Raw genomic sequence first — 27717 nt, forward strand, 5'->3', positions numbered from 1 at the left:
CCCACCCGAAAATATGTTGCACTCACACTTGTATCCCGAACTTTCGTAACACTGGCCGAGAGCTACATCAGACTTGGACACCTTTGAGCCGTACTCACTTTATTGTGTCCAGATCATACTGCACGATGCGGCGCCCGCTGCAAAGGCCACCTCGCCGGTCCTTCTGATCGTACCGTGGTTGACTGACGCTGCGCTACCGACTAGGCAACAATGCCACGTATCTCGCGTTGTCTTGTCGAATGTGAAATTATAACACAGACCTTGCTCCCTCACAATCGGCACAGTACGTAAATCTGCTCAGTCGCACCCTCTCACGTCACCGACCCCAGCTAAGCTCGACAATGGCACAAAACACACCTGTCGAATGCACGCGCGTTCGCCCTGTGGACACGACTACCGCTGACCCTACCGGTACCCCGCGAACTCCGCGACCTGATCTATGAGGAGTATGTCCGCGTGGACGGTGGGTACATATACAACCCCGAAACAAACAGACTTGCGCAGGCAGATGGCTCCTCGATAGATTTGTCGCTACGCCTCGTGTGTCGACAACTCGCGTCGGAATTTCAGGGCCTTGCGCTGAAGTTAAATACTATCACGTTCGAGACATGCTTTTCGGAGACTTCACGGGAAGACGCAGGGATGTACCACGCCATGATTAAGAGGATTGCGTGGCGCAAGCGGGAAGTGGTGAGGACATTTGCTCCGCAACTCTTTACACCCAGAATGGCCAAAGTAGTGGCGGATACCTATCCACGGCTCTCGCCAGTCTTGGAGGGCTGGAGTAGAAGATCAGAACCTGAACTTGAGGTCTTGGCCACACCGGATGTAGACTGCGGTGAAGTTCCTTCGATTTGGCGCGACTGTCTCAGTGCTGTGCTGAGTCAGATCTCAGAACATTCAGATTTCGATGCGACTGTACTGGAAGAAGGCAAGGCCAGACCACGTTGGATTCCAAGCAATAGTCGACACATGTCCGAACTCATCAACGCAAGCCCAGTACTCTGGCATATACCCAGCAGGGCTGAACGCAATGAGCTAGCAGCTGTCGCCAAAGTTGAACCAAGCTATCCTTTCTACAAACAACGGACGAAATACACCTATTCCGCAGCCTCGTTAGCACTTCGCTTCCTACAGTCACTTCCCGACACAGCGCTTGCGGCGATTCGTAGTATCCGTCTGCTGGAGAGTCATGAAACTGTGGCACATCCGGAATGCCACGGCCGCGGCTTTATCAAAATATGCCAAGAATACCCAAGTATCTGTATTCAACGCTTCGCTAGTCTTTGGAAGGCTGTTTTTGACGTTGAGCTCGAGAGCCGACTCAACTATAGCTCCTTCAACGAAGATGGAGTGGATAGTTTCATGTTTGAGAGAGACCGATTAGCTGCCAGCGACATTACATACGCAGTGGGTACATGGGTGACCGAAGCACTGACTTTGCCCTCCCTTGGGATGCCGCATGGATGCTTCACGCTTATCCTTGATGGCAATCCGACACCTGATTACATGACCGAAATCTTTGATGTCGTGCAGCGAGACGTGGCTTTCCAGGCCGCACTCGACGTTGCATATGCTACTGGCTCGTTACCCGCACCGACATGGGTCGCTCGGAGACGTTGTACTGGCTACATGTTCGACGTTCTGCCGGCATTCATCCAAACGCTCTCGACAGATAGCCCACTCGTACGCTGTAACTTTGATCCCGGCCAAACTCACGACGCTAACAAGATCGCGGATGAACGTCGAGAATGGACTCCTCGGGATTGGAAAGAATCTTGGGACAGGCATTCTCCACGCGAGTTCCAAACCAAGGCTCCACTACCTCCATGGCATGAGCTACGATGGCAGTATGTGATAGTATAATAGCGGTTCAAGTAATCGAACTACGGCGTGCAATCACGATATGGGGAGAAGCGATAATCGTGCGTTCGTAATCCCTGGGTTCTCAACATTTTTATGTACCTAGCTTTGCTTTACTAGTTTCAAAACCCTAGTGTTCAACGACCTCTCAGAACACAACATGGTTGCGAAAGTACCTGCTCAAGAACATACTCATGACACTTCGAATACATGTTCCAGCCCATCGGTGTATCCCAGGCCTTCAACTTCTACCGGCACCGAGTGGTGGCATCGAACACTACAATCGCATCTCAGAGGACTGGCCTCAAGTCAGTAAAGACACACTCTTTACGAATGATGAACTCACAATTTGTCGGCAGGCATGGACATGATCGTTGATACCTTCAAACTCATATCACAATCAAGAGTCCTCCGCGATGCTGCCAAGATTTCTTCCCATGTTTCTAGATTGCTCTCCTTGAAGTAACCAGAGAAGGTCACCTTGGGAACATTCCTCAGGCGATCGAACGCCAATACGAAGAACAGATCAACAAACTTCCTCTGACAGGAAGCCGTATTGCGGAGCATATCGTGAACATGGCGCCACGGGTCGTTGATACTGAAAGTCTCGTCGCTAAACGGATTGTTGGGAATCTGGAAGTCGAAATGAAAGTGATCAAGGTTGAGGTTGGTGAGGATATCAAGGGTGAATTCTCCAGACGAAGTGCAAGGCTTGAATCCGCGCTTCCCACTGCTTCGGAAACCTAAGAGACGGAAAAACTGGCTGTTGCTCATGCTGAGTGCTAACCGACTGAGGGTGTTGAAGCCAGTCATGGATTTCACCGACTGAAGTAGCGGGATAGATGCGCCCATAGTATGGAGACGGGTGTAGCGCTTGACGGTGGACTCCCAGAGCATCTTCTGGAATTCGAAGCTGAACTGTCGGCTGACCAGGAGCAGGCTCCTCATCTAATGTGAGTTTTTTCTTGACAGCCCATCGGTGGAAAACGCATCGGGTCCCAGCCGATGTGACTTGCGGCATCCGTACGTGGGTTTGATGACTTCGTATGGTATATTAATGCTAATAGTTTTCGGCTAGCTAGCGGTTTGGAGAGCAAGGCTTGCTAGTCCTCGAGGCTCGTTTTCCAGGGGTTTGGTGTGAACGCAAGTTTCGGACTTTTCAATCTCGCCCTCACTCATGAGCGCGGGAAGTTCTTCGTCTTCCGAGTCATAAATGATGGTTTCGTCGTCAATGGTACCACGTTCTTCTTGTGATTCCAGCAGCGCGTAGCATGGCTCGCTGCTGTTGTCGTCGGCATAGCAATTGCGGCACTCAACTTTTGCTCGTGGCCAGATAGCTGGTCCGATCAAAGCCTCGAGCACGGTGAACCGTAGTTCGGTGGGAAGTCTCATGTAGTCGAAAGTCTGCGTCATTAGATTTGTACTCTGAAGATAAGGATTTACTAGAACATACTTGCAAAAGTGTGTGCTCATCAAAACAGCCATCTTTAGCTGAGCACATTCTAGGCGCATGGCGCTTGTCCCAAGTCTCATTCCATTCTAGGTATATGACGTTGGCCACGCTCCGACGCTTCTCATGTTCGCCATCGTGAGAAAGGAGGCAAGAGGCACACTGCAGATCTGCAGACATGGCTGTTGAGAGTATATTGATAGTTAAAGTGGAAGATTTGAAACTAGTTTAGGCTTATATATCTAGAACAAGCGGGAGAGACTGTAAATGAAAGAGATCGATAAGGAAGGAGGTGCTTGGTAAGGTAAACGCCGGTTCGTGAGCTCGCATTGAAGACCGTGCAAAGTTAGCAATTCACAGTGCTCTCTGCGAAGGAGAGTCATCGCCTCGAGAGGTATGCCATCTACAGGTCCGCGAGTGAACTATACCGGATCCGGTATAGCAGCTTCATCGAGATAGTACCTAGGTACTGAGATGGTCAGCTAGCTACCTGCGCAAAAAGCCACATACCGTTGCTCGTACATCGAGTTTTTCGCGAATGCAGCGAAAAGAGCGGATCTTCGTCACTGGTCGATGCGCGAGCATTTGATAGCGCTATGGGAGCTTTCATAAAACCATGATGTACCGAGGTAAGCCGTCAGAAGCTTGTGCGTGATGACGCTAGGCATGGGTTGCCAAAAGCCGCGGCGGGCTCCCGCTGGGAACTTCACTTCGTCACCACCCGATCGTGGGTACCTCATCATTTGTCCACGTCGCGTTCGCACTTGCCCGACTAGGTCTTTGAAGACAGCAACCTGCTGGACTGTTACGTGGCCACCGAGTCGCAAAAGCTGTCGCATCACCCCGCATAACACCGGCGCTCGATGCAGGGTCGCGAAAGTCTTCTTAGCATCCACAACGCATCTGCAGTTGATGCAACTCCTCATCCTCGATGAGTCAGCCAAGACAAGCCGCCGGGATGCCCGCCACGGAAGGTGCAGCCCTGCCCAGCTCCAAGGATGATGTCCAACCACCAAACTCAACTGTACGGCCTGCCATCCTCCGTCTGCCACGCGAGCTTCGGGATCTCATTTATGAACATTACGTTCGCATCGAAGGCGGTTACACATACGATTATGCATCGAACAAACTCCGAGAACCCGATGGTCGCCCCGTCTCTATCGCCCTTACCGCGTCCTGTCGACAAATTGCTTACGAGCTTCGTGGCCTTCCCTTTAGCTACAATGCAATCACATTCTCTACGTATTTCTCGGACTCAACAAACAAAGATGCGGGCGTCTTTCATAGCACCGTGGAAAGCATCTCACTCGCGAAAAGAGGGCTGATACGGCATTTGATACCACTTCTGCTTACAGAAGACATGGCACAGGAAGCTAGTCAAGCTTTTCCACAATTCGAACAGATCTTTGACGAGTGGGAGCCTGGAAGAAGCATCGACGCGCTACGCAATTGGGACTTTACTGGCGGTGAAGCCCGTTCCGTGTGGGAAGACTTCAAGCAGCTCATCTTAACTTTACTTTCAAAGCATCCCAGGTTCCTCCAAGTATTGGAGGCAGCCCCTGAACATTGCACAAGGCGTAAAGGATGTAAGGTCCCCGGGTTAAGAAATGCTTGCGTGAAACCCTGGTCAGTTCCCGATATCATCGAAATTGAACGACTCGCAGACATCGTGAATGTTGAGCCCGAGCGGCCGGATTATTGGTCCAGTACCCGCTATTGCTTTTCCGCAGTACATGCAGCTCTCCGCTTCCTACAATCGATCCCTGCAACGACCCGCGAAATGATACGCAAAGTCATTCTACTTGAGGACCGTCCAGCTGTGGCATATCCACATTGTCATGCACGAGGCCTGATCCCCTTTTGCCAAGAACACAAGGAACTCTGCTTTGAGCGTGTCGTCGACCTGTGGAGAAACGCATTTCCCGTGTCAACCAGAGCAATGTACGACTACATCAGAAGAAGTCAGGATGGCGACGATGTGAACACTATGCGGGATGATCGCTTGATCTCTGCGACAATCAGTGATGCCATAGGTTCTTGGATGACGGAAGCGCAAGCGCTGGGAACTCTTGGAATGCCGGAAGGGTCGCTCACCCTCATATTCAACGGCGCACCCAATCTAGAACAAGCTTCACGTGCCTTTCAAGTGGTACAACGAGATGCTGCCTGGCAAGTAGCTTTAGATGTTGCATACACAAAAGGCACGCTTCCTCATCACTCGTGGTCAGAGCGGCGGCTTAAAACAGGGTACATCACCGAGTGCTTTCCAGACGTTGTCGCAAACCTTTCAAAAAAGGATGCGCCTATTCGATGCAACTTCAGCCTTGGTACCCCGTACAGCCCCAAGAAGCTGGGCCAAGATCACCGCGGATGGGATGATGATAACTGGGAGTCTCGTTGGAACTCTTATGATCAGGCCAAATTTCAAACAGAACCGCCACTCCCTCCTTGGCATATCCTGCGATGGGGCTATGTCCTTACAAGATGAAACGTCGCCATACATCTTAAGCGCTTAAATCTCTTGGACTTGGTAAGCGTTGCGCAGACCTCAGACCCCACTGTATGGAAGTTTGCATCGCGTGGGTACCGTGGCAGTGCAACCACTGTTGGGCGTCTCTCAAGCCCCGGACTAGCATTTGCAGGGACTGTGGCGTTGTGTTTGACCCCCATAGCAGGTTCTGGGAGCAGATGTCCTCTAACAGGGTTCCTTTGAACTATATGCCAACGATTTGCGGTTGTCGCATCTCAATCTCGCGCTCAGCATGCGAAGTCATGGTGCATCCAATGTACCCATATCATTCCGGCGAATGAATACCAAAGAGACCAATACATGAGCCCCAAAGAACAAGCAGAATTTCCATGTGCATGCACGCCCGCCTGGACGGTCAACACTATGCAACGAGAGGCGTTAGCTTGGCTGAGTCCGCTACGTTGGCGAACCGGTGGCACCGATATCCGCAACGACGATGGCTTCCACGATATTTGGGAGGCGCAGCACGGAATCAGAGACGTGTTGTATCGAATGATGGTAATTACGACAATGCCCGTAGGGTACCGAAAAGATGCTAGAATAAATAAGATAAAGTGGGTCTACCGATTTTCTCCTCCGTACAGATCGTTGCTGCCTCCACGAAAAGACACATACCAACGGAGCCTCATTCAGAAACGGGTCGCATACTGTGCGATGGATAATTCATCGATTGCGGGTATTGCTCTCAGCCTCTTCGTGTGACCATGCGGCGGGCAGGCCGACGCGAAGGCATGCAATCACCCCAGCGAGTCTAAGGGTCCTCGGCTGTTACTGCACCGTACCAGAGTTGAGCCCTTAGGCAACAGCCAGCTACAGTTGCGTTACCATTGCGGTACAATTGAGTGGACAACTGATATTGCAACTATGGTCTTGGCAATCACGGCTTTTGCTACTTATATGCAACAGACGCCACATCCACTTGCTTTGTACTATTCATCCTTATTGCCATCAAGAAACTCACCGGTTTCCGAATCTCCCACCCGCTTCACGAAGCGATGATTGCTGAACATCTAGCTACGCTCATGGACGAAACCTGGGGCTTCTTCACCAATCAATTCTTCATCAGGGAATGTATAATCATTTTCTTAAGGATACTTCTGTTTCCTTTCATCAGAAGACTTCTGTTCACTCACATTAGAAGACCTCTGTTTATCCGTATCAAGAGTTATCTCGTTACCCACATCAAGGAACCTCTATTCGCTCGCATCAAAGGGCTTTCTTTCAATGCATCAGCACCCAGGAACATACGCTGTACGACCATAGCCATGGCTTCCCCCAGTCGTCCAACGCACATGCAACTACAGTCACCCCTCTTTCGGTTACCGCGGGAACTACGAGATCAGATTTATGGCTATTACCTCCTTTGTGATACAGGCCTGAAATACGACTTCGACAAGAACAAACTGACGCGGGCGGACGGCGAACACATCGATCTATCACTTACGTACGCGTGTCGTCAGGCCGCAGCCGAGCTGCACGGTCTCGCTTTACGACTCAACAAGATTACTTTCCGTACCGTAAGTCCGGGGGCATCAAGGTACAACGTAGGAATGTTTGACATGGCTCTGGGCAAGCTGCACATGAAAAAGAACTATCTACTTGATCAGATAGCGCAGTCATACTTGACAGACGAGTCAGAAGGATTGATATGTGCTGTCTACCCACAATTTGCCCCTCTTCTACAGACATGGAGACTAGAAGGCCCTCTTCTACAGACGTGGATACTAGGCCCAAGATGTTGGGGATCTACTCCGACCACAGTTATGGCGAACCACCTTCCGTGTATCGCGACTTCGTCAACTTCGCTTTACACGTCCTGGAGGATATCCCGCACTCGAGCAAGTCATCTGATCTGTCGATATTACCGCACCTCGAACCTTGGCAACACCCGGATGATGAAGCGCTCGAGGAGCTCCTGGGCATCGCATACGCTAGAGATTCTCGCACTCGTTTGGCACCGGGACAGGTGGTCAGGCGTGCTACCGTTTCCGCCGCTAGTTGTGCCATCCGATTCCTAAAGGCTCTTCCGACTTCAATACGCTCAGAACTCAGACAAGTCGACCTGATCGAAGACCGCGAGTCTGTCGCATATCCAGAATGCCATGTAAGAGGTCTGATTCCTTTTTGCCAGGAAAACGAGAAATTGCGTATTCATAGACGCGTTGACCTATTGTGGAATGTACTTTAGTGTCTTCATTTGGGCAAATATACAATACATTCGGAGACTGTATTGCCGATAGTTGCAGGTTGGCTAGCGGAAGCGATGGCATTGCCTCTTCTGGGTATACCTAGCAGGGCCTTCAAGATAATGTTCGAAGACAGCGAAGCCGCGCCGGATGCAATCAGTAAGGTCTTCGATGCCTTGCAGCGAGACGTCGCGTGGCAAGTTGCTGAAGACCTGAGCTACAAGCGCCAACTGAAAGTCTTACCGATCTCTACCTGGACTGAGCGCAGACGGCGTCATAATTATACCTACGAAGCACTTCCACAGGCCTTACAGAATATCGGCAGCCACGATTCTCTCGTACATTGCGAATTCATACCGGGCAGAACATATGACCCAGAAAAGATCTTCGACGAGTTTGCGGAAGGGTCATGGCAGGAGTATCGACGGAAATACCATGCACCATACTTGATCGAGATTCCTAGGAATAGACCACCATGGTATCGCTAACGCCGCTATCCGTACGAAGACTTGGAGCGATGGAGAGTGTGAATGCGATGATGATGCGTCACTGCCTCACGCTTAGCGAGACCCCGCCTGATTGAACGATCGCAAGAATACACGGCCTTCCGATAATTTCAGTTAGCTCTACCGTCTTCGCCGCGAAGATTAGTCTCAAGTCTTTGGCATACAATACAAAGCCTTTATCACTGTTCGAATACCCCATACACATATGTCTTAGGTACCCATTGATGTATTCACAAGCAACATAAGATGGAAGCTCGGTATCGTGAACATTCATTGCGGCCTCGTTACCCTACAGATATCTACTCTGGACTCAGTGATAATCTAGGCAGGAAAACGCTCAATGTATCCACCAGAGTTCTCGTGATGCTGGCTAGTAAGTCCGTTTAGCGTAAAGATCACGCACATCGCGAAGATACTCATCAGGATCCTCTTCCACCCGAGCCGGACAGCCAAACCAATCCGAAGGACCATCGACCAGAACCATTCGATGATCCCAAATCCCCAATTTACGCTTGAGATCTGCAAGATCCCGCTTACGTCTCTTTTCCTGCTTCGGGAAATCAGGGCTATTAAGGCTGATTTGCTTGACAAGTTGCGTGACAGATACCCAAAGAGAACGCTTGAATTTCAGCAGCTCTGATAAGTACCACCAAGCCACTTCGTCTTCATAATAACGGGAAGTAAACCGCCCGCGGGATCTGTACCGGTGCCAATCCGGGGGGATCCGGAAAATCAACTCGCGGAGTCGCGGGAGATTTCCCAAAATGGTGACTAGCGACTTGCATAAGTCAACCCAGGTTTGCCTTTGGCTGCTCAAGGTGTACAGTGAAAATTCCGGGCAGACGTGTCTGTAGTAGGCAATAGTGCCAAAATTACCGTAAAGACGAGTCTCATCGCTGTAGACCGGTTCGTCTTCATGGAGAAGGGGGGGTGTCATGGTCAAGGTCTTCAACCATCTGCGATTGACAGGCCCGATGTGATTGAGGAACCGCAGCAGTTCGAGGTGGTCGTACGTACTCCAAAAGACGAATCTATTCTCGCCATAGAGAATCTGAGCGCATTCGTCGTGCATAGCACTGCATGTACGCAGGAGACTGAGCGCTAGTTTGGTTGGGTATTTGCTGACAGTCTTGTAGTAGACAAGGTAGATGGGATAGTTCTGGACGAGAACGTAGCGGTAGATCTCGACGCGTAGTTCGGTTGGAAGCTGGAGGAAGGGGAATGGTGGGCCAACCTGCACTTGTTAGCATGAAAGTTCCTTGTCATCGTCTGGTAAACTTACAAGCTTGCGCAGGCTCCTCTTATGATCGAACAGTGCGCGATTCGATCTGTAGGGTTCCAGTTCTTCGGGTGTGAACATAGGTTCTGGTGCGAAGATCGGTTGTAAATCGCCCTCGTCGTCTTCTGCCCAGTCCACAGGTCTGTTCTTGATGACGCTCTTGGGCTTAAGGATAAGGTCATTGTGCTTGAGGTTGAGGTCATTGTGCTTGTTAGCACCATTCGAACGTCGTCGTCTCGCCATGCTATAGACCCAATCGTAGTAGGAGTACTACAACAGAGTCGAGTGCTCCGGGAGTAGCGAACGAAGGGGAAGGGTGAACAGCGGGTATCAGCCGATGTAATCAATAGGCACCACTCCCAGTCCGTGCACCCTCCGTCTGAGCAGAGGAACTGGGATCACAAGGCCTTTCGACAATGAAACGATCGTGGCGCAGGAAAAGGTCTTAGTATGCGGATAGAACGGCACGTCTCGAGTCGACTCCTCTGGGATGGAGTCGAAAATCCATGCTTTGGTACGCAGGTCGGGGAAATGATCGCGAGGCATTCCACTGAAGATACGGAACTGTCGCTCCAATTTCTTCGTAAGCAATCGTCGCAGTAGAACGCTGAGGGGCTACCGATGCGCTCGCTCGTTGTGTGCGTATAGACCGAGGAGCGCAAAAGATCGTTGCCATCACGCAAGCTGAATGATTGTCGGCCACACTGTTCTACTCAAAATGAGCCCGAGTCCCCATGATTTTTGCTACATCACCGCGTGTGGCAATACGTCTCGATTGAACGTAGCAAAAAGATGCTTTTTAATACCTAACACATCACAGGAAGATCACCAAGCGAGGAAGTGAACTCCTTACCTGTTAACCTTACCTTGACGTCTCTGCACTACTGGAACCATCGTGCTTGTAACTTACATTAATACCTACCCAGGCAAAACCGCGAGCAAGGAAGATAATTTGAAAAGAAAGAAAAGCTAATAAAACATGCGGAAGAAAGTTCACCTTGCCCTACCCATCGATGGGAACCGTCCTTGCCTGGCCTACCAAACCTGTGCGGACCTGATGATGTAGATCGTGGCTGCAATCGACTGAAGGATGACGCTGTACCTTGTCCCTACCGAGGAGTTGAGATCGAGACGTGGAGTGCCAATCGACGAGAGTGTGGTGACCGATCGAAAGCCTAGAGGTAATACGTCGACAACCCTTACCATCCTGACCTGTAACGCTGTGTTGAATGGTCGAACGTCAAGAGCAGAACAAACTCGATCTTACCCTCAGAGCCGAGAAAGGGTGAGGCGAAGAAAGGGGAGGTAACCTTTGACAAACCCTTGCAGAAGATACGTGAGCCATCGAGCGGGCCTAGTATCTGCGGCGCTGGCTTCGTTCGTCGTAGCTGTCGCCTTCGTAGCCGCGCTTCCTTGAGCCGTCGTCTCGGCCTCCACCACCGTACCCACCGTCGCGGTCGCGGTATCGATCTCTGCTGCCGAGCGGTTCGTTGTTAGCGCCGCTGGATCCTCGGTCGTAGCCACCACCACCGCCGCCGCGTCGGTCTTCGTATCGTCCTCCGCCTCCACCGCGGTCGCCTCCGAATCCACCTCCGCCTCCTCGGTCGCCGCCAAAGCCACCGCCTCGTGGACCGCGAGGACCAGCTGGCGCGCCATCGGGAGGTCCGTAGCCGTTGGACTGATAGCCGATACCTCCGCGACCACCGCCAAAGTCACCTCGACCGCGGCCACCGAAACCTCCTCGTCCACCGCCGAAGCCTCCTCGGTCACCCCCGAATCCGCCACCAAAGCCGCCACGGCCACCACCTCGTCCGCCGAAACCTCCACCGAAGCCACCGCCGCGGGCTCCGAAGCCACCAGGGCCGGCTGGAGGTCCTCCAAATTGGCTGCCTCCTCCGCTTGGCCCGCGAGCAGACGGGCCCTTGGTGTAGCCTCGTCCGCCGAGACCGCCACCGAAGCGACGCGGGCGCCATCCAGAGACTGTGCGGCCGCGCTCGACATCTACAAGCACACGTCGATCCTTGATCTTGATGCCATCTGTCTCCTTGTATGCAGCCTTCATGTCCTTTTCGCGCTCGAAGACGATAAAAGCATAGCCGCGCTTTCGCTTCTTGGGTGGCGCGTCGGCGGGTTGGGTGACGTCTTCAACGATCCGAATGCGCTCGATGGGACCGTAGCGGCCGAATTCGCGCTCGAGGTCATCGGAGGTGACGCCATAGGATAGGCGAGAAACGAAAAGCGTCTTGAAGGCGTCGCCCTGTACTTTAGGATCTTCGACGGGTTTGTCTAGATAATGTTAGTGAGTGATGCAAATAACAATTGCGCACGTAAGCGAACGAGCGCGCGTGGTGATGTCGTACAATCCTTGACCCCTTCCGTAAGCAGATACTCCTGTTTCTCCTTCTTTTCGAGCTTCTTGCGATCGCGCTTCTGCAGCCAGCTGTCGGTGGGCACGTAGCCGTCGTTATCTTTGTACTCCCTCAGCGCCTCCATGTACTGGCCAATGCCGCCAATCTTGGGCGTGCAGCGCTTCTCAGGCGCGTGGTCGGAAGGCTCGACCCAGCGCAGCGGCGGCCGCGGGGCGAATAGGTTCAGCAGCATCGGGGGGAGTAGATGCGTCATGGTTGCGAGTTTGTTTCTGGAATGCGCTCCAGACGGCGATGTGGAATAGTTGGAATATGAGGAGTGGAGGGCGCGACGATGGAAGTCGATGTTTGGGAGTTGGGGCGTTCGAGGAAGCTGCGACGCGGAGTTCGCACTAGCGCAAACCTAGGCTGCGACCACCGCACGTGAGATCCGGGCCCGACTCTAGACTTTGAGACTGGTGAAAGCACCGCCGTCACCACCGCAATTGCCTGCCAACATGCCTCTCTCGGCCATCAAGACGGTCGCAAAGGCCCAGGTATGTTCTCGCTATTCTATGTGTCCCCGCATTTGTCATCCTGGGTGCTAATTACGACCGCAGAACGGCGTAGGAGCCTTTGTCCTGCCGTGCAAGTCCATCACCTTCCACTACTGCAACTGGTGGGGGTCGTCGAAAGGCATGAACGCCTTCCTCAAAGCCTCTCTCCCCGCCTTCGCCAAGCGCAACCCCCAGATCGAAATCTCCGTCAGCCCACGGCCACGCCACCACCCCGTAATCATCGCAAACTACATCAACGGCGCCCAACGGTCAATATGTGTGAGGAACCTGCAGAATGAGGGTGTGAGGGAAAAGGCAGAGATGTTAAGGAACAGCACAGGAGAGAAGAACAGGAGGCTGGATGGACGACCAGTGAAGAGTCTGAACGAGAACGTTAGGGGTATTTGGAGTCCGTTCCACGGCAGCAAAGTCAAACTATGAAGAATGGAAGACGGATGAAGAAGAATACCATACGCACCGATATCCAGCGAGAATCAGGGCAAGGCGTGGTGGCCTATCGGCCAAAGCTCTGCTTCTGTGACACCAATGCGGAAGGACCCGACATTTTTCAGGCATGCCCAAGAAGATGGGAGCGGTACACACTGGCTGGAAAGGCATAAACAATGTACAAACAATGTATCAAGAATTCAAGAATCACGAAATTTTCAGAGCCCAAAGCGATGATCTTCATGGACGTTCATTTTGCTGAATCTACGTAGGTCCTAGCCAAGTCTTCTTTTATTTCATAAGATCATAACCATTAGCTGCCGAAGCACGCTCCAATCAACTATAGACGAGCATCGCTTCGAGGCATTCATGCCTGGTTGGCGTTGATGATGTCAACGAAGGCAGGCTTCAAGCTAGCACCACCGACGAGGAAACCGTCAATGTCGGCTTGCTTGGCAAGCTCCGCGCAGTTCTTCTCCGAGACACTGCCACCGTACAGGATACGGGTCTTCTCGGCGGCCTCGGCTGAGACCTCCTTCTTGAGCCACTCACGGAGGGCGGCGTGGACTTCTTGTGCTTGCTCGGTGGTTGCGACCTTGCCGGTACCGATGGCCCTGCGACATGTTAGACTGAGAAGTTATTTGAGAGTGAGGCTCGACATACCAGATGGGCTCGTAGGCAACGACAATCTTGCTCCAGTCCTTGACCTTGTCCGCAACAGCCTTTAGCTGCTTAGTGACAACGTTGACGGTCTCGCCCGCCTCACGCTGCTCCAGGCTCTCACCGCAGCAAAGGATTACACTGAGACCGTTGTCGATGGCAGTCTTTGTCTTGCTGGCGACGAAGTCGTCAGTCTCTTGTAGGATCTGGCGACGCTCGGAGTGACCAAGGATAGCCCAGGTGATGCCGCTGTCCTTGAGTTGTTGAGCCGAGATCTCGCCGGTGAAGGCACCGTTAGGCTTGTCGAAGACGTTTTGCGCCGCGACCTCGATGCCCTTGCGGAGGTGCTCGCGTGCGAGGAGGAGGTAGAGGGCTGGTGGTGCGATGACAACCTCTGGTTCTGGTGTCAGTCTTTCGTCCTCTCGATGGTGTGATGGAGTTTTGCGCTTTTCTCGGGTCGCTGGAAAGATGCTTCGACGTACCTGTGTTCTGGTCGAGCTGGGCCTTGTTGAGGTTCTCGACGAGCGACTTAATCGTCTGAATGTCGCCATTCCTTTAGACTTGTCAGCTTCTCTTCATCATCTCCAAGCACTCACAGCTTGTGAAAGTACCCACATCTTGTAGTTGCCGCCGACGAAGAATTGACGAGCCATGTTTGCGGTTGGATTGGTTGCGTTTGCGTGAAAAGATGTTATGTTAGGGTATAAGGGTGTGGGATTGTGATTGAGTGTTGTGAATGAGGAAGGCACGGAATGTTGTTGTTGTTGAGCAAGAGCAGCACGCACTTCTTACAGCTTAGTGGGGTGACGCGGGGCTAGTGACGTCTGAGGCCTCTGAGCTGTGCTGTACAGTAACAGCATCCGGCAAAACTCGGGCTTGGGCGAAGCATTACTGAAAAATAATGGGGACGGTGATCCAATAGGAAATCTCTTCGGCGAATTGGCAAGTGTCGCGACGTTTCATTATACATCCTGTGGAACCCGATGCCAGGCAGCTACGGAAGCCATGCCGTTGCATTGCGGCATTTACATCTAACGATGTATGCTTCAAATCTATATGTGTCGGGAAGAAAAATACTGGTTACAGTATCTATCACTCTACTTGGTGTTTCCGACTGGATGAAGCGATGACGAAAGAGTGGGGTCACCCACTTGATCATCCCGCAGCGCTTCTTAGCTTTCAGCCTCACACCCGGCCGAAATCCTTCATATGCACGGCCTTAGCACCGCATTCAACCACACGACCACTGCCGGTACCCTAATGTCATCCGAAACGCAAGACTCTCCGACTGTTCACGGCTTGTCCGTCACACCGCTAACGCAATGCTCTCATTGGCATTCCCCGCTTGACATCATCGCCATCAAGCATTTCTGCTGCCAGAAGTTCTATGCATGTATCAGTTGCCACGATGCATGCGAGTCTCATGGGTCTGATATCTGGCCTTACACACGCAGAGATGAGAGCGCAGTGCTTTGCGGGAAGTGCAAGCATGTGCTGACCGTTACCGAATACATGAACAGCGGAAGCAAATGCACACAATGCGGAAGCGCATTCAATCCTGGATGTAAAAACCACTGGGAGTTATACTTTGAGCTAAACAAGAAGCCGCAATGATACGCTGAGAGTATGGTCACGAGTTGAGGGTGTTCCCAGGCAGCACTCTCAACCGAACCATGATAACACCATTGCATGCTGCGACCTGATCATCTTCCGGCCACGGTTACTAGATCAACGTGTCTTCGGAACACTTCTCATCGTATAATCCCCGGGCTCCCTCAAAGGCTTCGAGCATTCACCTGGACTATCAACGTCCCACATACGGGCGAAACCCCAATGGCCTTCGAAGAATCTTCAGCTCTGGCCCGCATGATCATCGTCAAGAACATCAGTATCCTGCCCTCTCGTACTGTACCGTCAGATCAGGATGCCTCTACCGAGCTAGCACGACCCAACCTATCCTTCATGGATTTACCGCGAGAACTTCGAGATATCGTATACGAGCTCTACCTACCGGATACAGATTCGACATACGACGCAAAGACACACAAGTTCACTATCACTAACCAGGAAGCTAATGACATGTCCCTCGGCTTCACTTGTCATACCATCTTAGAGGAGCTTCTTTGTCGCGCATTCGAAGTCACTCTAACTTTTCATGCTGCTTTCGTGCACACGCCACCCGAGAGTGACGATCAATGGGTCGATGACATAGGCCACATCTTACTATACAAGGAGGACGTCGTCGATGAAATGGCCCGTAGATTTCTAAGGGAGGCCGGAGAGGAAGAAATAGCTGCATGCTACCCCCAGTTTCAGCCCATACTCTCTGCCTGGCGCTCGAACCGCGATGAGACATGGTTCTCCAAAGGTCATGACTGGGGAGAAGCTCCGTCGATCTATCGCGACTTCATTCAGCAAACGTTGAACGTGCTGGCAAAGCATCCCGAGTTCGCGAACGACCACATCGAATGGATGGACATCTTGCGGATACCATCAGGCGCCCAACTACCAGCTCGCAATCTGTTGGATCTCACCAACCTACAGTCAAGACTTTGGACAATTCCCACCAACACAGACTTCATGAAAACCGCGTCTGTCCCTGGCGTGCCGACTGAAGATACCGCTATTCGTTTGAAGACCGCTCGATATCCATTCTCAGCTGCAGCCATCGCAGTCCAATTCCTCAGTTTCACACCCCAAGTGCTGCGAAAGAAGATCAAACGCCTTCGTCTGATCGAGCAACAAGAATCCATCGCAAATCCTGAGTGCCACATGCGAGGCTTCATACCTTTCTGCATCGACATGCCCAAGCTCCGCATCGAACGACGTGTTAGCATCTGGAAAACTGCGTCTGCTTTCCATCACCCATATCCTTGGCGTGATGAGGAACGGGTATGCATGCAGCACGCCACACAGAAAGCTAAACGTAATCGGAGGACCTGGCTAGATGTCCCTCGTGCCACTTCATGGCGAGATTGGTTGCTTCCTGTTGTAAGGCCAGAGGCTCGGTCACTGACGAAAGCATTCACACCCTGGATGGTCGAGGCTGATGCCTTGGAATCTCTGGGTATGCCAATCGGCACATTCACTCTGGTATCCGACGGAGACGTAGTCGCATTGCCCAGGCTTGCGCACAAACTTTTCGACAACGTCATACAACGAGATGCCGCGTGGCAAAATGCTATGGACCTGTCGTATATGCCCAGAGACGACCCAGAAGTTAGGCAGCTTGCATGGTTCACGAGGCGACGCCGTATTTGTTACTTCTACGAGAAGTTCCCAGACGTGCTCCAACGTATTTCCGCTGGAATAGGCTGCATCAAGTGCGACTTCGACCTCGGGACTGAGCAAGATGAAGGGGCCATCGCGCGAAGTTTGACATACCATGCTTCCGTGGACCAGGACTTGCGCTGGCACGAACATCAGTTGAGGCCTCATGATTTGGCGTATACCATTATGTTCAGGCGCCCTACACCCCGTTTATCGTATCGAACTTGGTAGCTTGTGAAGCAGAATTAAATGGGTCTCTATTGTCGGCTAGAGAAGTAAAAGAAGCACCACATTAGTTGGTACAGTCCGGAGCTGCAGCCTTTTCACTCCCTACCCGATTGGCGCGCCATGGGAGGAGAACACTTGATCCCGACATGATCATACCGTTGTTTAGATGTTCGTCGAATCCGTGATATACATCAGTACACGGGAACGAATGGCTGGACGGAGCGGCGGTTGGAGCGACAGGTTCATTGCTATAAGAGAACGACCAAAGACATAGGGGATGAGACGGCGCTGATGACTACCTGCCTGGCCTCGAGAGTACATTATTTGATCCTGACTTGATCACGACATCATTCAGACCTCTACGGAATTCATAACATGAATGTGCGCATCAGTGCCCATTTGACCTTGCCGATCTCACGTGCGACGACTCTGACAAGGACAATGGAACTCCTCTCCTTCTTGCCACCCTGGGGAAGCACATATGCTTTGGTATAAACTAGTGATAGTAGGACGTGATCCAGGATAATACGAAATGAGTGATTGTGTGAGCTTGATTATCGGGTCTAGCAGGCGCATGTCTGTCTCACGCGGTTGCCTTAAGTACTCTCTCAACCGCTGTTCTGATATATGAGCGCTCATATCTGTCAACAGCCCATGCATCCGAACCGTCAGAGCGGAGTAGTTCTTGATGGTGGAGAGTTTGAGGCACGGCCGTTCGAAATACCGGCTTAGCATTTCGAAGTAGACACACCCTAGCGAGAAGGCTTCATGTTGGTAGCGGTCAAAGTCAAATCCAGTCGATCCAGACGCAGCATATTCGGGTGAAGCATACATGCTAGTGTATGAGTCAGAGGCAGAGGCGGGCCAGCTGGTTTCCAGGGAAGCGCGCACATTTGTTACTCTGAAGTCAGCTAGATATATCTCGCCGTCCTTGTACAAGATATTTGAAGGTTTGATATCTCCATGTGCAATACCTTTTTCGTGAAGGTAGCTTACAGCGTTGGCTATGCACACAAACCACCGGGGTTGCATTGACGGAGGATTACGCCCGCTAACAACGTCCACCAGACTCCTCATGGTGCATTGAGCGACTGGTCGCATCAGGTATCCGAAGATAAGACTGGAACCCTCTCTCTCTTCGTAGGATGTAAGAATCTCAGCAATGTGTGGGTGCTTGATCTGCTTGGGAATCTCAATCTCCACTAACAGATGGTTCTTCATGGCGTGCCCTGGCTTCGACGAGACCTCATTGATACGGACAACTTTTCGAGCAAATAGCTCTACAGTAGCCTTCAATAGTGCTGTGTCTTCTTCAAGAGTGACCGAATCGACTGTACTGTGGACACCCCATCCAAGTGGTTTATGCGAGCGTAGCAGCGGCCGAGTCCCGGATGCGTATGTCATATGTTTGGTAAAGGATACATCCATCCCAGGCCCGAAATACGTTGCGTCCCTCGTTCTCGGGCATGTTTCTACCATGATCAGACGTCTCTCGGGTGACACAGTGAAGTTCGGTGCAGGTATGATAGGCTCTGCGTCGTCTCGCCCCGCTCCATCAACGATCAAGGTGACCGGAGGTAAAGAAGGATCTTGGAGAAGATGCCCGACGACTTCTAGCTTCTCCTTGAATGGAGTTGGCATGTTCATTTCCGGGGCTAAAACTTCGGTTATACGATCAAGACCGTGACTTGCATGTTCCCTTGTATCAGTCTTGATGTAGAATACATCGCGCAACGCTTCATCTATTTTTCCGATTCGATATGCAAGCTGTGGGGCTCTGGTATAAGTTAGTGGCGTTTTCTACCAGACGGATCCTGGATGCGAAACAAAGAGAGCGACAAAGCACTGACCCGAATCCAACAAGATTGATAGAATCACAGATGAAGATCTTGAATCTGTCCTGTAGAGATACTTGAATTGTCATTATGCAAGTGACGTCGGGCTCAAAATCTGGATTTGGATCATGCAGGGGTAAAGTGGATCTCCTGATGAGCTTCGGCGTGACTGCACAGCCAGAGTAGTCAGTATTTGCCCCGATATACGAAAATGAATTCAGGCTAACTAACTAAGTGCTTTCACGCAACGCTCAATTTCACCACCAACGTCTTGCCTGTTCAAGTACTCGTCGACGTAGGCAGTTATGTCATCGAACCTTCTCCAATCCACCATGTCGACGGCATCCATTCGGCGTTTAACGTCGAACCTGAAATATCTGCTGGACTTATGTAGATCAATACCCTCATCGGAACCTGCGAAGTCCTGCGCGACATTTTCACAGTTGATGGAGATTTCGGCGCAGGTTTGCGCGATTTGATGCAGTAGAACATTCGACTCATCGATACCGTGAATGTCCATGACACCAGTGCCAATGCTGACGACACATCCGAAGTTGCGGTTTCTATCGATACGTTTGGCCTCCGACATGGCTTCATAAATGGGGTTGTTGAGTCGTAGTGCACCGTCAACCACGGTGATACCGTGGCGTTCGACGTGAAAGGGCTCGAAGATCAGTGGTGCAGCACTGGTCGCACGAGCTGCTTCCCACACCTTCAACTCGTAGCCATCCTGCATGCTATTTGTTGTAGCATAGCTTCGAAATAGCGTCTTGCCGATAGTCGCGTTGCGTGTAGCGCACACGAAACTAGGTAATCATACGTTAGCATCCGAGGGTTGCGAGTCAACAGAATACTATCGTACGTCTTGCAAGCGCTATCTTGAAGCAGCGCTATCTCAGGATCCAGTCTGAGGTCTTTCTCGAGAAAATTCCGAAAAATCTTTTCCATCTTCTTGCCATCGAACTGAGCGTTACCAGCTGCGGCTTGACCAAATTTTAACAGCCTGCCAACAACAGAGGGCATTTTGGCGAACCATATAGTTGATTTCCTCTCAGGAAATATGTCCTTCGATAGGGCCTTGAAGTGCTTGATAGCGTCATCAATACTTAATCGCAAGCGGCCGAGTAGTATTGCTATAAGACTACGTAGAGATTAGCAGTGATGCTGATATTCTCCGAGTTACTTACCCTCCTGTCGAGGTGCCGCAAATGATATCGAAGTACTCGCAAGGGAGTGGAAGCTTCCCTGGAGGCAAACCTGCTTTGTGCTGGATGGTCCGAAATAGGCGTTTGAGAATCTGGAGTTCGGCTAGACCTTTGATGCCACCGCCATCTGAGTATGTAAGCCAAATGCGACGATGTGTCCATCAGTTCACTTTACCCAGACACAGGATTCTCCACGGTCTTGGTTTGCCAGGCAGTGGCTCTGATCTTGATACGTACTGAGTTTCCCCGTCACGCCCGGGTACCAAATCCCACGCATGTACATGCTCACTTTCTCCATCAACTTGACTCGATGGCCGGTAAGTGACCAACGCCTGTGAGTGACTGGGAGTTTGATCGAAAAGTACTCTCGACTGACTGGCTGAGCTCGACGCGGTCACTCCGTCCACGAGTGCGGTATCATCATTGAGCCTCGACATAGCGAGAAAAAAAGGACTACTCGTTTCCAGAGCCAGGCAGTACCGGGCAATGCATGGCTTTATGGGAATATTCAGCTCGATAATCAGCTTGTGCACAACTCATGAGGGTGCTATGTTCCAGGTTCAGCTCATGCGGACAAGGCTGATATGTAGCCTTGCCATGATGGCATCTTGCATGGAAGACTTATCGAGGCGTTCGTCGACGAATCGGCTGTGACAGACTACCTATCAGCTGCAAAAATGGCGTTCGTATGTGCCTCTCTATTGGAATGAGGTTGAACTCCGCCCCCGTCTTTCTCACCAGTTTCCGGAAACATCGAAGTATTTTGGCATCACGTCATGCCACCCGTGGAGGACTTCTCCAATCACGTCGTTCCTGTAGTAAGATCCGTATCCTGCTCTATTCTAAGTGTCTGACTGAGATGATCAGTCTGGCAGCCTAGGTTCGTACCAAGTCGGGTCAGCCAATGAGAACCAAGGATGGGGGAACACACAAGAACGACAGCCGACGGCATCACATGCATTGCTGGCAGATGCTCCATATCGCATTCAATCATGATTCGTATCCCCTTATTTACTTATTTCCCCAACGTCAAAAACAGCCTGTCGCCAATATCGCCCAGCCCGGGCTTAATCATGCCCTTCTCATCAACCCCCTTATCACAGCCACCAACCCACACCTCAACGCCCTCCTCCCACTCCCCGCACGCCTTCTGCAGTCCCTCTTCCGTCGCCAAAATAGCAACGACGATAATCCGCTTCACACCCCAGTCCTTCAGCGTGTCAATCGCCGCCTGCGCCGTCGCACCCGTCGCGATGATGGGATCTACAATAATCGCCAGCTCTGGTTGGGGCTTGGTCGAGCCAGCTGCGTGCGGGGTGTGGTAGGGCAGGTTGTTGTAGTATTCTACGGGTTGTAAGGTGGACTTCTCGCGGTAGAGACCGAGGTGGTGGACGGGTACGGGCATGGGGAGCAGGGAGGAGAGCGCGGGGACCATGGAGAGGCCGGAGCGGAGGATGGGGACGAGCGATATGGAGGTCGGTGAGGGGGAGGTGGTGGTTGTGGTGTATTCGTAGCCGAGCGGGGATTTGTCCTGGAAGACGGCATGTTAGCAGGTGGTATGGTATGGTATAGCATTGCTGCTATGGTTGTTGGCTGGGTGATTTGGGGATATGGGAATCCTTCTATGAGTATATGTCGTGCATTACACCCCACTTTGTGACTTGATGTGACCGGGTGAATGTAAACGTGATGGAATGGGTGAACGTACGGTGCCTGCCTCTTGTGCCTTTAGGCCTGCGGCCAGAGCTTCATAGCCGACCATGAGAGCGAGTTCATGCACCAGGTTCTGCGCATCTTTGGACCCTGTGCTCGCGGATCGGAGCTGTGAGAGCTTCGCCTGGAGACATGGGTGTGATGAGACGTGGGCGTTCTTGGGGAGGTTGATGCCGGACATGGTGGATTCGCAGTGTAATTACGTAGAAAAGATACAGTAGTATTGCAGGTCTTGGTATTCTGGAATATATAGTCGGTGTTCAACTTGACACCTACTGTCCATTCAAGAAGGTGCATGAGACAAGCGCGTGGTCACGCCTAGCTCCCCACATGCCGGCGATAACAGATGCCATGGCGTCGGGCGCCTCCGTGACACGAAACCTTGTCACGCCTCGGCAGGTGCAGTGCCGCTAGACTGGGGAGCCCCTGCCAATCGGAGAAAAAGGAAGCGCGCGCCATTCGTCCCATCGTTTGCATAAGCAAAGGTTACTGAGATTTGACCTTTTCTTATTTGGCGCAGGAGGGAGGAGAGACGCGAACGAGGGCTGATATACGTGTGCTGCCTTATTCTCGGGCATCGCCACTTTTGTCCCGGCATCATAGAAAGCAGCATGGCGCGTTACTCCAAGTTGCACACGGCGTCGTGAGCTGAGATTATACACTACAAAGTTACGGGTGACTGCTCATGTTGGGACCCGCACGTCATTGCACATCGAAGCTGCATGCACAAACGGGACCAGGACGGCAGCTATGGCCAACGCTGCACTCGACGACGACGATGTCCCCACCAGGCGCGAGTCGCATTTCAACAATCAGCGCTCATCGCTGCGTTCTTCCACGCTCTCCGAAGAGTCAGCGCACCGCCCGGAACCGCGATCTCGAACCCGCAGCGACCTGCGCCGCCTGCACGACTTCAACCTCGACCTCGAGAGAGTCCATTCGGAGCACGCGGATAGCGAGCCATTGCCCTCGCCTACCTCGACCGCCTCGCCCGCACCCAATGTGCCGTATACGCGACAGCGGAATCACTCGTACAGCAGCGTGAAGCGGTGGGACAAAAACGCCGGGAAGCACCGCTCGCTCAGCACAGTTTCCTCACGCGCCGGCGAGAGCAAGCACGACGACGACCTCCTAGGAGCAGACTCCTGGCTCCATCTCTACAACGACAACGCGCATTCGCCCAATCTCCCCACGCCATTGCGCACACCCAGAACACGCGCGCAGAGCAGGGCGTCGCAGAGGGAGAATGCAGGTGGTGGTAGTCCGGCATCTCAAACACATCCACACCGAGCGAGAAGACCCTCTTTTCCACTCGGACGAGTAGCGCCCGGTGCTGCATCAGGGTCTCAGCTAGACATTACGGCCCTGCCCAGCATGTCGCCCGTTCAAGAAGACGGGCACGACCACACCCACCACTACGACGATCACCACACCGACGCAGAGCACTACCTGCGCTCCAAGCGCACCCCTGGGCAGCAAAAAGCATCGAGATGTGCCACGGAGCTGTACACCATCTCCTACCTCATCTTCTTCTCCATATGGGGCACGCTAGCTCGTCTGGGTCTACAGGCTCTGACGTTTTACCCTGGCGCGCCAGTCATTTTCTCTGAGCTCTGGGCCAATGTCGCCGGTACATTCATCATGGGCTTCCTATCCGAAGACCGCCGTCTCTTCGCTGCCGAATGGGGGAGTCGCAGTAATAGTAATGATGGTGAAGAGAAACTGCCTGAGCCAACCGATTATCCCGCCAATGATATTGAACACTCGCAACACAAGGCGCGGCATGGGAAGATCAAGAAAACCATACCAATGTATATTGGTCTTGCAACAGGGTTTTGCGGCTCTTTCACGAGCTTCTCGAGTTTCATGCGCGACATCTTCCTCGCGTTGTCGAATGACTTGAAAAGTCCAATCAACCATCCCTATCCTGCAGGTACATCCACACCATCTGTGACCACCACAGTCCCGCGAAACGGCGGATACTCCGTCATGGCCATCCTCGCCACCATCATAATAACAATAGCAACATGCTACTGCGCCTTACACATCGGCGCACATCTCGCTCTCGCCCTAGACCGCATCACACCCAGCCTACCCTTCCGATTCACCCGCCGGGTCTGCGATCCCATTTTCGTTATCCTGGGCTGGGGCGTATGGTTCGGCGCAATCATCATGGTGTGTCTGCCTCCCTACTCAACCTGGCGCTCCCAAGCCCTCTTCGCATGCGTTTTCGCTCCCGCAGGCTGTCTCCTCCGCTACTACATCTCCCTCTTCCTCAATCCCATCGCGCCGTCCTTCCCACTCGGTACCTTCACCGTCAATATCTTCGGTACTGCGGTACTCGGTATGGCATACGACCTCCAACACGTGCCTCTCAGCAGTACAGGCCTGGTTGGTGGTAGCGTCGTCGGTTGTGCGGTGCTACAAGGCATTCAAGACGGGTTCTGTGGCTGTTTGACTACGGTTAGCACGTGGATTGTGGAGATTGATACGGCGAAGAGGAGGAGGAGTGCGTATCTTTATGCGGGTGCGAGTGTGGGTGCGGGACTGGGGTTGTTGGTTGTGGTTATGGGGAGTGTGCGGTGGACGGTTGGGTGGGAGGAGATGTTGTGTATGACCTGAGATCATGATTGGATGATTGTTAGACCTTTTTTGCATTTATGGTTTTAGTTGTTCGGGAAACATGGTCATGATATGATGGGTCATGAGACGGTAAACGGGGATCTCACTGGTTATACGATACATGATACGACAAACGGGGATGGCGAGTTTTTGGCATTTGCACTTATATACCCATGCAAGATAGAATCAACTTTATTTACATTTCTTAGACACGCCCTCCTCTTCCGACTTGGTTCGTTTACTCGGCGACTTCTCTACTCTACTCACTTAACGGCTCCAGTGGTGAGTACTACTACTACGTCTATTCCAACCCGTGCTAATCTCGATATATGAGCATGCAGGCTACCCTGTTTCCACGAAGTGGAACTGTTGTGGGTATACATGGTTATCATGCTGTCTGGACGTATTTTCGGTCTACGTCGCTGATCACTTGCGTCGTTGTCGCAACATGCTATGTGTCCATCTCACTTTTGTTGGCTCACAGTGTTGGCTCCGAACAGCAAATTATCAAACAATCGTGATATCCGGAAGTGATGCTTCGCCGGATACCTTCGGTCTGTAACACCTAGACATATTTTGTGAAGCTGGGGAGTCTGACGATACTTCCTAGAGATAACAAATGATAGTGGGGTCGCCCCGAATTCCCAACTTGTTCTAGCTCGTAGTCCTGATCGGTACCTGCCAAAGGTACTGGCTGGGAAGGAAGTACAGCCTGGCCATGACATCATCGCACCTGCACTGCCCGCCTGGTAAGGCTACACCTGGAAACAACGCTCACCTGACTCATCGCGACATAGCTAAGCTTTCTTTCACTTCGCTTCCAACGTCTGTCTGGTGAGATCATTTCTAGACGAGAACGCATCTTATTCATCTTCTCTTCACTCCGAGATCGCATGCCTACCTTCTGTTAGAGTCCCGGACGGGCAACTGAACCAATGAGCGATCCACCAAAAGATGGCGCCCTCTGCGACCGCTGTAGTCTTCTCAGCTTCGACGATGCTGCCATCGGGGGTTATGAAGGAGTGGGCGAAGATGGCATTGCGCGGCTTTTCTTCCCGAGGTCCAAAATTGAACTGCATTCTACAGAGCACGAGGGAAATTATTACCATGTACCGCTAGAATCTCTACTGGTCCGCCTCGACTGGAAGCTCGACGAGGTCCTGCCTGACATGCCTCATTTATCTCATTCTTCTAAGCTCGGCTGTGCCTTCTGTCAAGCTTTGCGGAAGTCACTAGAAGAGTCACTTCCAAGAAAGGCGAAATCTTATTCGATAGACGACGGCCCATTGAGATTGGTTGCATTCCTTGCCCTGAATGGTAGGCATGTAGAGGGGCTGATGATAGAAGGAACTATCACCAACGCCAGGTTGAACATTGTTATCCAAACTCTCTTCTTAATTGAGGCAAGTTCTGGTAAGTTGCGTCATCCGAGCAGATCCTGGGTCGCTTGCGCTAAAGGTTTGTCCCAAGGTTGTTGCGAATGGCTAGGAGTCCATTCTGCGCGAATCACTTCATACTTGGATCATTCGCACATTCAGCAGTCGCACCGAATGCTCAATCATTGCACATCAACGTGCCACCCTGAAACCCCGTCTTCGTTCATGCCCACAAGGCTCATAGACATCGGCCATGACGTATCAGTTCTTCCTCGCTTGGTTCTGTCCTCTAACATAAAACACACGCAGCAAAAAAGATACGCTGCCTTAAGCTACTGCTGGGGGACCGAAACAGACGCCAAGTCGCAGTTCAAGACCGAGAAAGCATCTCTGGAATCCAGGTATGCAGGTTTACCAAGCGAGCTCATGACACCAACCACCAATGACGCCATCGCGCTTGCAAGGGCGATGGGCGTTCCGTACCTATGGATAGACGCTCTCTGTATCATACAAGATGATCAAGATGACTGGTCGTACGAATCCTCCCAAATGAATCTAGTGTATCGCCATGCGTTTGTCACTCTCTGCAGCCTCAATTCGAAATCATGTCACGAAAGTTTCCTCAACCCGGCCGCTACAGTGAAACTCCCCTTCGAATCAAGGATACGGAAAGATATCAAAGGTTTTTATCTAATCCGGCTGCGACCAAAAACGGGTGAATACCTGGATCGCAGAAGGTACGATTGGAACTCCGTATTTTCCAATTGGTACAAAAGATGCTGGACGTTTCAGGAACAAGAGATGTCTACTCGTCTCCTTCTGGTTGGAAACCAGAAGATTCGTTTTACCTGCGGTAGAAGCGATTGGACAGAAGGAGATGAAGCTCCTAGAAACAGGCCTAAGTCTGGATTAGGAGTCTCGGACATGATCGCTAGCTTCAAGGACAAGTGCATGTCCTCCAGAGAACTGTACGTGTGTTGGGAATCATTGGTTCATAGCTACGGTCATCGCTCGGTCACGTTCGACAAGGACCGCCTTCCCGCTATTGCTGGACTTGCCCGCATGATAGGCGAAGCGCTGCAGGATCGATACCTTGCCGGACTTTGGGAGGGTGATTTACACTACGGGTTGCACTGGCTCAGTTCAGGTTCTATGTATTCGCGCGATCTTAAGGCTCACATACGGGATATTCGAGAACGGAATTACGTTGCCCCTTCATGGTCCTGGGCAGCGTGTCCAAGTGTGTCGTTGATGAGTCGTGGAAGCACTAGCATGATTGAAGAGTCAGCTATAGTGAATGTCAACACTGATACTAGTTTTGATGATCCGTATGGACAGGTGTCTGGAGGATTCCTTCGAATTCGCGGGAAAATGGCTCGGCTGCCGGACTGGTTACCGAAAGACCACACCGACTGGTCACATCATTGGTATCACCTCCTCGAAGACGACAACTGCGATTTTGTTCAGGTCGTCACAGACTGGCTCCACAAGGATAAAGAAGCAGAGCTAGAGAACATTCTTGTCCTGCTCCTCTTCCGCGTAGAGAACGATGATGAAGCAAAAGCACCAAGTCTACGGGCTTTGCTACTTCATCCTGCAGATGGATTGAATAATTATTATCGAGTTGGGGTGATGAGGTCTCAAG

The 27717-nt window shown here is 51.9% G+C and overlaps 9 protein-coding genes across 9 annotated transcripts; 3 read left to right on the top strand and 6 right to left on the bottom strand.

Moving 5' to 3' along the window:
- Positions 1-2205: 2205 nt before the first annotated feature.
- On the bottom strand, positions 2206-3255 carry J4E86_002549 (uncharacterized protein; the record flags this gene model as incomplete). Its single annotated transcript, XM_051443107.1, has 2 exons — positions 2206-2811; positions 3007-3255. 2 exons carry the CDS (start codon positions 3253-3255, stop codon positions 2206-2208), a joined length of 855 nt encoding a protein of 284 aa, XP_051306695.1.
- A 6068-nt stretch (positions 3256-9323) lies between these two features.
- J4E86_002550 (uncharacterized protein) lies at positions 9324-10057 on the bottom strand (the record flags this gene model as incomplete). The annotated part of the gene is made up of 3 exons (XM_051443108.1): positions 9324-9344; positions 9380-9769; positions 9818-10057. 3 exons carry the CDS (start codon positions 10055-10057, stop codon positions 9324-9326), a joined length of 651 nt encoding a protein of 216 aa, XP_051306696.1.
- Positions 10058-11168: 1111 nt separating this feature from the next.
- J4E86_002551 (uncharacterized protein) lies at positions 11169-12436 on the bottom strand (the record flags this gene model as incomplete). Its single annotated transcript, XM_051443109.1, has 2 exons — positions 11169-12100; positions 12175-12436. 2 exons carry the CDS (start codon positions 12434-12436, stop codon positions 11169-11171), a joined length of 1194 nt encoding a protein of 397 aa, XP_051306697.1.
- Positions 12437-12677: 241 nt separating this feature from the next.
- On the top strand, positions 12678-13157 carry J4E86_002552 (uncharacterized protein; the record flags this gene model as incomplete). Its single annotated transcript, XM_051443110.1, has 2 exons — positions 12678-12716; positions 12780-13157. 2 exons carry the CDS (start codon positions 12678-12680, stop codon positions 13155-13157), a joined length of 417 nt encoding a protein of 138 aa, XP_051306698.1.
- Positions 13158-13530: 373 nt separating this feature from the next.
- On the bottom strand, positions 13531-14476 carry J4E86_002553 (uncharacterized protein; the record flags this gene model as incomplete). Its single annotated transcript, XM_051443111.1, has 4 exons — positions 13531-13777; positions 13827-14217; positions 14306-14376; positions 14439-14476. 4 exons carry the CDS (start codon positions 14474-14476, stop codon positions 13531-13533), a joined length of 747 nt encoding a protein of 248 aa, XP_051306699.1.
- A 1180-nt stretch (positions 14477-15656) lies between these two features.
- J4E86_002554 (uncharacterized protein) lies at positions 15657-16818 on the top strand (the record flags this gene model as incomplete). Its single annotated transcript, XM_051443112.1, has 2 exons — positions 15657-16715; positions 16771-16818. The coding sequence occupies 2 exons, from the start codon at positions 15657-15659 to the stop codon at positions 16816-16818; spliced, it is 1107 nt and encodes a 368-aa protein (XP_051306700.1).
- A 2564-nt stretch (positions 16819-19382) lies between these two features.
- On the bottom strand, positions 19383-20179 carry J4E86_002555 (uncharacterized protein; the record flags this gene model as incomplete). The annotated part of the gene is made up of 2 exons (XM_051443113.1): positions 19383-19962; positions 20019-20179. The coding sequence occupies 2 exons, from the start codon at positions 20177-20179 to the stop codon at positions 19383-19385; spliced, it is 741 nt and encodes a 246-aa protein (XP_051306701.1).
- A 1197-nt stretch (positions 20180-21376) lies between these two features.
- Positions 21377-22255, bottom strand: J4E86_002556 (uncharacterized protein; the record flags this gene model as incomplete). Its single annotated transcript, XM_051443114.1, has 2 exons — positions 21377-21892; positions 22070-22255. The coding sequence occupies 2 exons, from the start codon at positions 22253-22255 to the stop codon at positions 21377-21379; spliced, it is 702 nt and encodes a 233-aa protein (XP_051306702.1).
- Positions 22256-22824: 569 nt separating this feature from the next.
- On the top strand, positions 22825-24532 carry J4E86_002557 (uncharacterized protein; the record flags this gene model as incomplete). Its single annotated transcript, XM_051443115.1, is given in 2 exon segments — positions 22825-24441; positions 24461-24532. 2 exon segments carry the CDS (start codon positions 22825-22827, stop codon positions 24530-24532), a joined length of 1689 nt encoding a protein of 562 aa, XP_051306703.1.
- Positions 24533-27717: the final 3185 nt, after the last annotated feature.

The sequence above is a fragment of the Alternaria arbusti genome (assembly GCF_024043155.1).
Source record: "Alternaria arbusti strain BMP 1465 chromosome Unknown scaffold_2, whole genome shotgun sequence".
Classification (NCBI taxonomy): Eukaryota; Fungi; Ascomycota; class Dothideomycetes; order Pleosporales; family Pleosporaceae; genus Alternaria; species Alternaria arbusti.